Source organism: Aegilops tauschii, chromosome 4 (assembly GCF_002575655.3).
Source record: "Aegilops tauschii subsp. strangulata cultivar AL8/78 chromosome 4, Aet v6.0, whole genome shotgun sequence".
NCBI classification, from domain to species: Eukaryota; Viridiplantae; Streptophyta; class Magnoliopsida; order Poales; family Poaceae; genus Aegilops; species Aegilops tauschii.
The window spans coordinates 413,669,503-413,680,638 of NC_053038.3; the positions used below are offsets into that span (position 1 = coordinate 413,669,503).

General features: G+C 48.1%; 1 protein-coding gene across 1 annotated transcript; it reads right to left on the bottom strand.

Moving 5' to 3' along the window:
* Positions 1 to 5,221: 5,221 nt before the first annotated feature.
* LOC109751102 (polygalacturonase-like) lies at positions 5,222 to 7,967 on the bottom strand. Its single transcript, XM_073497363.1, has 8 exons — positions 7,476 to 7,967; positions 6,976 to 7,380; positions 6,853 to 6,873; positions 6,558 to 6,765; positions 6,343 to 6,424; positions 6,085 to 6,193; positions 5,766 to 5,882; positions 5,222 to 5,636 (listed from the first exon to the last, which is right to left on the bottom strand). The coding sequence occupies exons 1-8, from the start codon at positions 7,698 to 7,700 to the stop codon at positions 5,409 to 5,411; spliced, it is 1,395 nt and encodes a 464-aa protein (XP_073353464.1). The 5' UTR covers positions 7,701 to 7,967; the 3' UTR covers positions 5,222 to 5,408.
* Positions 7,968 to 11,136: the final 3,169 nt, after the last annotated feature.

The window sequence follows — 11,136 nt, forward strand, 5'->3', positions numbered from 1 at the left end:
ATACCCTTGTTCTCAATTGACGCAAGAACCACTCCCAGTTATCATTGTTCTCCACCTCAACCAAAGCGAAAGCCAAAGGCAACACCCGGTTATTGGCATCACTTGCTATTGCAACCAATAAAGTGCCCTTGTATTGTCCGGTCAAGAACGTGCCATCAATGGCGATGACGGGACGACAATGCTCCAAAGCCCTCACGCATTGCTCAAAGGCCCAAAATGCATGGCCAAATACTCGGACGGTCCTCCCGTTATGAATCAATGTTTGGTGCCCATGAGGCTCAACCACGTGAACCATGCCTGGGTTTGTGGCGGCCATAGCTAACAACAACCTAGGGAGTCGGTTGTATGCTTCCTCCCAATTGCCATACAACATCTTGAATGCGGCTTGCTTCGCCTTCCATGCCTTGTTGTACTTCACCTTGTAATGAAAGATGGCTTTCACAAGGTCAATGACACTTTTGATGCTCATTATTGGAAGTGTGGATATTTGGTTGGATAACCTGTAAGCAATGAACTCGGACGTAAGTTGTCTGTGTTGTTGGTACACAAGCTCGCCATCCGCATTCTTGTGCCGGCACATGTGAGTTGGTAGACAACTCACTATGCGCCAAGTGGGACCTCCTTTCCATGGCCTCGCACGCACAATCCATGGACATCTTGGCACTTCACATTTGATCGTGTAACGCACATTGACGTCCGAGTTGGCCACTTTATGTGGACGATAATGTGTAACCGAGTAGTTGTCGAGCCACATCTTCAATTCCAAGAAGGATTCAAACTCACAACAGGGATATATCCCGTTCTTGCCGTCTTCCAAATCACGGTGAGAACTTGGCCTAGCTCCAAGAGATATGCATTTGCCACCATCCACAACGGCTTCATCCGCGAGACTAAGATCCTTGAACAATGGTGTCTTGTGATCCGCCCGAATACCTTCTTGAATGCTTGGGCCTCCTTCGGCGTGAACCCCTCCTCATCAACTTCTTCATCGGGACCATTGTCATCCGAGTCCGATGCATATGCACGGGAAAAAGGGATGCATTGGTCCATTGTCTCTTGCACATGATATTGGTCGAGATCACCCACATTGTTGTCATGGAGATCAACTTCGTTGTCATCCTCCTCGTACTCATCATTCTCCTCTTCAAAAGCTTCATTTTGGTTGTTTGGAGTCGGGCTCAATGTTGGCCAATCTTGTTGCATGAAATGAGGTTCACTCATTTGATCTTGGTTAATGGGTGGGGGAGTGCTAGCAACCAACGGGGAGGGGTTCCGGTTCAAGTCCAAATTCAAAGTAGACTCAACCTTCTTGGAGGCAAATAACTCAAGAGCCTTGTCTAGAGATTCGGCAACCGTCTCCTTGTATGCAACCCAACGTTGCTCGGAGTGCACACGCATTGTCTTCCAACGGATGTGCATTCCAAAACCAACATTATGCCTTCCCTCGAACTCAACAACGTCACTTGGGTCCATCCAATTCAAATCCTTCCTCACTTGGTCCAAGAGCTCCGCATAGTTAGGACTACTCTCAAACACCATGTCAAGCTCATCCGGGTCGGGCTGAACATTGCCTTTCAAAAAGGCCTCTTTATCCACATGATGAACATAAACACATGTTCTCCCCATCCCTATAATAATCAAAAACACACATATATCAAGTAAGTACTTACCAAAAATATTTGCACAAAATACATATGCCATAACATATATATGAATTAATAACCATAACCCCCACATAACAATTATCACAACCCTAACCATAGCATAACCCTAACACCAACATCAAACACACATAACCCTAGCCCTAGCATACCATGAAAGCCTAACCATACCAAATTAGCAAAGAAACATAACATGATTCAACACAAATTTGCAAATCCAAGCCAAAACTAGGGTTTCCCCAAAGTAGCAAGATTTGAGCAAATGTGACAATTCCTATGGATGAAAACGAGGGGATCGAAGGAGATTACCTTAAGGGAGGGGTTGGCTTCGAAATCCACGGTCAAATACTCCGGATTTGCAAGATTTGAGAAGGATTTGAGATGGGGGAGAGGGGAAGAGAGGAGGGGCACAAGTCTAAGGGTTTGGGTGGGGTGGGGGTGTGTGGGGTGGGGATGGGAGGGGAGAGAGGTGGGGCCAGCCTAAGTGGAACACAGACTGTGCAGCGCCTAAGAGACGGGCGCTGCACATTACAAGTGTGGCGCCTAGGCCTTAGGCGCTGCAGTGTTGTCTGTGGGACCGCAACTGGACCAAGGCTGCCATGCTGGCAGGAGGTGCGACGCCTAAGGCCGAGGCGCTGCATAGTAGTGTGCGGCGCCTAGCTATCGGGCGCCACACGAAAGGGTCACCATTATGAAAAAATTTCAAGAGCAGGTCAGTTTGTGATTTGATTTTGCCCTCAGATCAAATATGTGATTTCTGCCTATGGCAGCAAAGCAACTTAGCTTTCAACGAAGCTGGAGTGTAGCAGAATATCATCGTCAACTTCTGGACTGTGTACGTACTCCTATAGAGCCACAATGGAAACGTGCATGCATCATCCTCAAAAAGCCTAGATTCTCACGGTAGCCTAGCTAGCTAGGCCGGTACAGTGCCAGTCCAGCAGTCCTACTCCAAGTCCTTGGCGTCCAGAAAAAGGTATGTGCGCACAAGGCTAGCTAGAGTCCGATGCACGGCGCCACAGCCGTACGCGGTGACCGCGCCCGCGCCATGCCATTGCCACCACCGGGCCGTGTCACGCGGCGACGGAGCGCATGCCGCCCCGCTCGGTGTGGTAACTGTGCGGCGCCGCTCCACGTGTCTGCCACACCGCGCCGGGGCACTCGTGAGACCCCGGCCCGGCGCGCGCAACCGACTGCGGCAAAATTAACAAATTTGACCTATGGACGAAATCAAATCACAGAATGAACTGCCCGTGAAACTATTTCACGCGGCTGACCTTTTTGTGTGACGCCCGACACGAAGGCGCCACACTACATCATGCAACACCTCACAGATAGGCGCTACACGTCCGGCCAGCATCGCACCCGTGTGATACGAAAATTACTAAGTTAGTGTGCAGCGCCTGAGAGCTAGGCGCCACACTATACAGTGTAGCGACTAGCTTCTAGGCGTTGCACTAGTGGTTGCTTCATTTTGTAGTGCAACCACTAGTGCAACGCCTGAGAGCTAGGCGCCACACTATACAGTGCAGCGCCTAGCTCTTAGGCTCTGCACAATGACTTAGCAATTTTTAGACAGTCTGGGGTGCAACGCTGGCCAGGCGTGTAGCGCCTATGTGTGAGGCGTTGCACAGTGTAGTGTGGCGCCTTCGTGTCGGGCGTCACACAAAAAGGTCATCCGCGTGAAATAGTTTCACGGGCAGTTCATTCTGTGATTTGATTTCGTCCAAATTTGCCCCCGACTGCACTGCCGACTGCGCGAGCGCGCCATGCGGCAAAATTGACAAATTTGACCTATGGACGAAATCAAATCACAGAATGAACTGCTCGTGAAACTATTTCACGCGGCTGACCTTTTTGTGTGACGCCCGACACGAAGGCGCCACACTACACTGTGCAACGCCTCATAGATAGGCGCTACACGCCTGGTCAGCGTCGCACCCGTATGATCCGAAAATTACTAAGTCAGTGTGCAGCGCCTGAGAGCTAGGCGCCACACTATACAGTGTAGCGCCTAGCTTCTAGGCGTTGCACTAGTGGTTGCTTCATTTTGTAGTGCAACCACTAGTGCAGCGCCTGAGAGCTAGGCACCACACTATACAGTGCAGCGCCTAACTCTTAGGCTCTGCACAATGACTTAGCAATTTTTAGGCAGTCTGGGGTGCAACGCTGGCCAGGCGTGTAGCGCATATCTGTGAGGCGTTGCACAATGTAGTGGGGCGTCTTTGTGTCGGGTGTCACACAAAAAGGTCAGCCATGTGAAATAGTTTCACGGACAGTTCATTCTGTGATTTGATTTCGTCCCCAAATTAAATTTGTCAAATTTGCCGCGCCATGCAGCCAGTCAGGCGCAGAGGCCGAGGCAGAGGCGGGGCCAGACCGGCTGTGCGGCTGAGCTCGGGCGCTGCGCCCAGACAATTTTTAAAAATGATCCGGCCGCTGGTTCGAGCCGGGTCTGGGGATGCCGTAGTTAATGTGGCCGTTTTGCCACGCCTCGGACGCGCAGGTCGGCCGGGGCTGCATCGGGCGCGCTCCGCCTCCGCCCCGCCGCGAGTGACACGCGGGACCCCGCGCCCCGGGGCGCCCCGGTTTAATCCAGGCCGGACCAGCGCTGCCGCTGCGCTTCGACGCAGGTCCTCGCTTGTCGTCTCGGGGCGCGGCCAGTTCAAACGCGACGCCGACGTGGCTCCGGCCGGTGGGCGCCTTCTGGGTGCCGTGCAGCTCGGCTGGCTGGTTCCTGGTTGGAGGCATGTGGAGCGGCAGCAGGCAGGCACGTTTTGAACTGGCAGGGGGGGAGGACGACGAGGATGTGCGTGCGAGGGGTCCGTTAATTGCACGTCTGCGACGGCAGGGGCACGCAGACGCAGGTGCTGGTCCGTCGTTGGCCTCGGTCGAAAATTTGAAGTCGCACGCCGGTGCAAAGTCGACGCCCGGCACGACAAAACGTCGTGCGGCGGAGCACGTACGAGTCCGACCTCCGACGGCCGTCGCGGCGAAACTGGGAGCTGACTGCCTGGCCGGATTCGGCATGGGGCCCTAGTATAATCACCGCGGATGAGGGTGCATGTGTGATGTGTGCCGGCCGCTAGCTAGGTGCACGAAGTATATAGTACTAGTACTACAAAACTTTAGCACCGGAAACTGTGCACCATCAACGATATAAAACTGGTTCTGATACATAAGGTTATGTATATGTATGACGAATTTCATCCTAAAGTTGATGCCTTCCCACGCATGTTCGAGGGAGGACCACATGGACGGAACGGTTATCTTTTTCAGGAACTTCAAATTTTCGATCAAGACAACAACTAGCCAGCCCTTTTGCGGACGTTTTACTACCTTTTTACACCAATGGATGGATGGATTGCACCGGACGTCATCCATATTCCTTCTCACAGTCGTGCAAAGCACATGCGTACAGTGGACTAGCGTTCAGCGTACACAAGTACACAACTAAAGTCTAAGTGCTCTGCCTGCCTGCCTGCACATGTGTCTGTACGTCCGTCTCCCCGTTCATATTCAAAATTTCAAACCGACATACAATTAGCCACACAAGCACATGTGAAAAGTCTCCGCACGATGATTTGATTTGTTTGTTGTATGTCAGTACATGGGGGTGCCGAGGGTACTTTTGGACTAGTAAATACTACCAAAACTCCCTAAAAAAGTACCCCCTGGGGCTAAACACCCTCTACAAAACAGAGTATAAAATGGGCAAAACTTGTGTACTACTACTAGAAAAACAAACTACATGTCCGCGGTGCAATAAGGGGAGTTGAATCCTGGTGTTATAACTCTGGCGTTCACGGAGGAACATTTAAGGTAGGCCCCCTTTTGCCCGACCAAAGAAACATCTTGCATCACTATGCCATCGCAATGGACAGCGCTGCTGCAAATGAATTTCACCGCAACTTTCGATAAACTGGTTCCGTGTATGTTGTTGTAGCGTATGTCACTTATGGCAACAGCTGAGTCCTGAAAAAAAGGGTTTTACTGTGTGTTAAAAACTTTTTAAGGGAGTATGTTAAAGAAACTTGTCAACTGCTAGAAAGATGTGGATGAGAAATCAGGGAAAGATATTTGGATTTACTGTAGGAAAAGTACCTCCTCGGAGCATGGTTTCTTGGAGTCACAGTAGTTCTGGTCAATGATTATAGGGTTAGTGACATTGTACATCTTTATGTCTTGGAAAGTAATCCTCTCTGCAGACCCTTCTCCTCCCTGTCAGTGGAATCATAAGAAGCATTGACCCCGTGAGCGTAGGTATTTGTAATGGAGTAGCAGATGATTGTACGGGCGAATATTCAGGCAACTGAACTGTATTTGTAGTGAGAGCGCGTAGAGTACCATGGTGCTCAAATTTCAAAAACACAAGAGATTTTGGAGGTTTCCGTGGCATGGCAGCGAGGAGGTCATGCATTACCTGCCATGTTTTGATCCGCACACCGTTGGTTGTGCCCACCAGCGTGGCCTTCTCCACCAGCACGTCAGAGACATGGGCCAGCGATTTGTTCGCTCCTAGGCTGCCAATGCTGCGGGGCGAGGGCAACCAATGCCAAGAGAACGTCAGAAACCCTTTGTACAGTGTCTTATCTCAGTGGCTTCTAGCGACATTGGAGGCGTCAAATTCAAATTAATGTTGACCATTTGGACAGTGCAGGCGTCAAATACAAATACGAACCTTATTCCATGGCCCGGCCCACAATATATGCCTGATGCCCGCACAAACTCTGAGCCAGACACAATGGATATGCAGTCATCACCTGTAGAAAGTTCACAAAAACAAGCAGAAAAATACAGTGACCAACCAAAGCTCGCCAAAATCGATCGCATGATACGACTGGATAAATGAATCGGATGATGTTTTCATGCATATGTATGTGCATTGGAGTGTACCTGTGCTGATGATGCAGTTGGTTATGGACACCTCTCTGCTGTTGGATACGTGGATCCCGTCGGTGTTGGGGCTCCACCCCGGCGCGGTGACGAACAGCCGCGAGACGGCTGCTTTCCAGCAGGAGGCGATCACGACGTGCATCTGCATGCTGTCCTTCACCTCCAGGTCGTCCACCACCAGATGGTTGCAGCTTCTGAAGTACATGGCCTGCAAATTTTTTGCACACCGATGAAGAACATTTCCTTCGCCGTACTACATATGCAACCAGGAGAAATCTCGGTGTCAAGAACGTACCGTCGGGCCGGCGACGCATTTCTGACGGAAGAGGGAGAAGGAGATGCAGGCTCGGTGAGTCAGGTTCCCTCTGTCGCAGAAATGTATACAGCGGAAGCGGAGGTAGGAGGAGCACGCGCGTACCATGGATTTGTTGACCTTGCACGAGTTGATCCACCACTCCTGCCCGTGCCCGTTGAGCGTCCCGCCGCCCATGACGTGCAGGCCGTCGACGTCCTCGAACGTGATCCACCGCTCCCGGCGATCGCCGTCGAGCCACACCGACCGGTTCGACGGCGCCTCCAGCGTTCCCCTGATCTGATCGCCCGCGACATAAACATCACGAACAGAGCATGCAGAAGGAGAACGGTATGCGTAGTATTGTGATCGATCACCGGTGGCCTGACTAACCATTGCTGTGATCGTGGTAGACCTGCAGGGGCCGCCGAAGCTGAGGGGCATGAGGAGGTAGGTCTTCCCCTCGGGCACGAGGAACAGGGATGGGTCGGAGGAGGAGTTGCAGGCGTCCTTCCACGCCGCCAGAAACGCCTGTAAACGCACGCACGGGTCATGACCGGAGTGCTGTTACATGGAGATCTCGGAAGAAACAGAGCAGCTCTGGTTAGCTAGCTGGTTTCACATACCTCGGTGGCGTCGCCGCCGGCCGACGCGCCGTAGTCGTCGACGTCGAATAACATCGGCGGCGGCCCCGGGCTGAGCTCCGGCGCGCCCGCGTCCGGACTCTCTGCGGCTGGGCCATAGGCCGATTCGGGAGGGAGGGCTACGGACTCCGAATTGGAGTGCGGAAACATGTAAAGAAGAACTGATACGGTAGTAATGGTGGCCAAGAGAAACTTCCTGGGACCCATCAGTGGAGCTCGGCCACTCAGGGGAGGAGATTAACTCGGTGATTATGGAGGAGAAGAGGAAGGGACGAGCAGAGAGTGCACGTCCTTGCAGCTGCAGATAAATATATAACTCGTTCCTCTTGCATGTATATGACGTGCAATTACTGCTGGCCTGTTGATCTTGGATCATCATCCTGATCCTAGATGTTTTGATAAAGGAAATCTAAGGGAGAGATGAATTGGTTGCCATTCACGTGCTAAGTGTTTATAGAATAATTAGCTAAAAGCAAGTAGAACTAAACTGATGCTAAACTTAGCATCCGATGGCAATTAATAATAATTGTTTTTACAAAAAAAAAGATTTAAAGTTTTCCTTTTTTTCACTCACTACCGTCTTGTCATAATGCGATGCCAAATGATGGAGTAAGTTACCTATCCTTTCTTTTTATAAAAAAATGGAGTAAATTTAAGAGAAAAAAAATGCTTTTGGTCCCTCGAATTCCCCAAAAGTATAGACTTGGTCCCTCAAGACTTTTGGTAGACATTTGGTCCTACAAGTCTCAAAACCGAGTAAGTTTGGTCCAAAATCAGATTGACTACGTTAACCAGGTTTCGCTGATGGACAGTAAATTTGAAAAATAACAAACAAATTCAAAAAAATCTTAATATTTTTGGCATCCAATATGCTCAAGTGCTCAAGGTGTGTGCTAATTTTCATAGTGTTTGAACACTCGAGGAGCTCGTAGCAAGAAAAAAAAATACAAAACTGCTCTAGATGAACTGTAAATTCAAAAAAATAGCAAAAAAAATAAAGAAAAACTTAAATGTTGTGGAAACCAAGATGCTTGGGTGCACTAGGTGCATGTAAAGTTTTGTGGTCAAATAACATCCGAGGTGATCTATAAAAAAACAATTTTTGGATTTTTTTATGAGTCAAATTTTGTTTTTGTTTTCACGAGCTCCTTGAATGTCAAAACATCATACAAATATTCATGCACCTAGTGCACCCAAGAATCTTGCTTTCCACAAAATTTGCGTTTTTCTTTTGCTATTTTTTTGAATTTATTGTTCACATAGAATAGATCTGTATGTGCTTCGACCTCCTCGTGTGTCCAAACGTAACAAAAATTTGCACGTACCTTGAGCACTTGAGCATATTGGATGCTAAAAAATTCAGGTTTTTTAAAAAAAATTCTATTTTTTGAATTTGTTGTTCATCGGTCAAACCCGGTCAAAATCTGGTTTGGACCAAACTTATCCAGTTTTGAGAATTGAAGATCCAAATGTCTACCAAAAAATCTTGAGGGACCAAGTCTAAACTTTTGGGGAATTTGAGGGACCAAAAACATACTTCTCTCTAAATTGAAAGTATTCCATCTTTGGTTCATTACCACCTTACAATAACGCGATGCCAAGTAATGGAGTATCACTCAAAGAGAGGGGTGATTTAATGCGTCCACCTTCCTGAGGAGTTCGGCTCTAAGAGTGTTCATCTTTTTTCTTCGAAAAAAGTTGCTTAAACAGACCCATGTCATTCAGGAAAAGGAAAAACTTCCCATGGTTATTGATGTGACGAAAAAGCTGCTCATGGCCTGGTTATTTGGTAATTATCCCCTAATTCAGGAAAAGGAAAAACTTCCCATGGTTATTGATGTGACAAAAAAGCCGCTCATGGCCTGGTTATTTGGTAATGATCCCCTAATTCTCATGAAGGCAAATGTGAACAATGCAACTTCGCTGTGAAAAAAGTACTAGACACATTGTTCTAAAAAAGGACAATTGGCTAAGGAATACTTTTTCCAATTTGGAACGTTCTCGGTTAGGGACGGTTCGCGGGTCCGATTCTGGGAGGACACCTGGCTAGGGACCACCCCTCTCAATGTGCAATACCCTAGCTTGTACAGGATTGTCAGACATAAATTTGTCAGATCAAACAAGTTTTGGGACAAGAAAACCCGGATATTTCTCTCCATAGGGATCTTTTAGGACCTCGCCTGGCAGCATGGAATAAATTACTCATACGACTGGAGGTCATTCAGCTGTCAGGTGAACTGAACATTTTTCGATGGAAATTGCATCAAAATGGCAAGTTTTCCGTTAAGTCCATGTATGATGCACTGGTTCACAGCGAGGTTCCGGTTAATAACAGGATATTGTGGAAGCTCAAAATACCTCTAACAGTGAGGATATTCCTCTGGTTTCTAAATAGAGGGGTCATCTTAACTAGAGATAATTTGGCACGACGCAACTGGCAGGGAAGTAGAAAATGTGTCTTCTGCCAACATGACGAGTCTATTAGACACTTATTTTTTGAGTGTAAGTTTGCTCGGTCAGTTTGGGCCATAGTTCAAATAGCTTCAAATCTATACCCCCCAAGTAGTGCACGTAATATGTTCGGCAATTGGTTGAGGGGAATTCAAAAACAATTTTCTGCACACATTCTTGTGGGGGCGGGTGCCTTATGCTGGGCATTGTGGCTTACCAGGAATGATGTGGTTTTTAATAATAAATGTGTTTCATCTACCATGCAGGTTATTCATATATATACGCGATGGCTCCGTACTTGGTCTATCCTGCAGAGGACGGAGGAGAGAGACCTTTTTATGATGGTGTCTATGCGGTTGGAGCGTATGACCAGGGAGGTTTTCTACCCCCATGGATAGTGGTGTGAGCTTCGAATAGGATCTGCCACGTCTTAGGCTCGACTTACGATTCTTTTTAGCTCTGTTTCGTTTTGTTGCTTTATCGGATCTTGGATTTGTTGGCTGTGTGCATCTGGTTATGCAGAGGCCGGGCATTCTTTTGATGCGACTGTATCACCTCGATAACTCAATTCAATGAAATGCCCTTTATCGAAAAAAAAATACTATTACTAGAGTTGATATGGTCTGCATCTAAACATTGATAATGATGCTCTAACAGACAAATGCCTTGCAGTACCGGTGTGGATGGGCGGATAGAAGGGATGATTTTATTCACTTCCATGAGCGCACCATTATTATAATTTGAGGTTGGAAGGAGAAGAAATACTCATACAAGTTGTGCACAATCTATTCAGTTTATGATATGTCTGTCTTTAAGATCTGGAAATGAATAAAATCATCCCTTCTATCTGCCCATCCACACTCATGTATTGGACGCCTACCCGAAGAAGGGATCCTTGTTCACCTGGCAGAGAATCGTTGCGGAAATTCAAACTTTGAAGATGGGATATACTTGGAGAATTTGTAATGGACGCTCGATCAATATTTAGTGGGATACTTGGGTCCCCTCGAGCCCTTCAAGAATGGTGATGACAAGGCATGGTGGTGTAGTCCAAGACAAAGTAGTCGATCTAACTGGTTTGATGGGACAAGGAGCTCATGGGAACTATCTTTAACCATGCTAATGTTCGAAGGATCCTTAAGATCATGATGCATACTCAATCATTTGACGATTTCATCACGTGGCAACACAC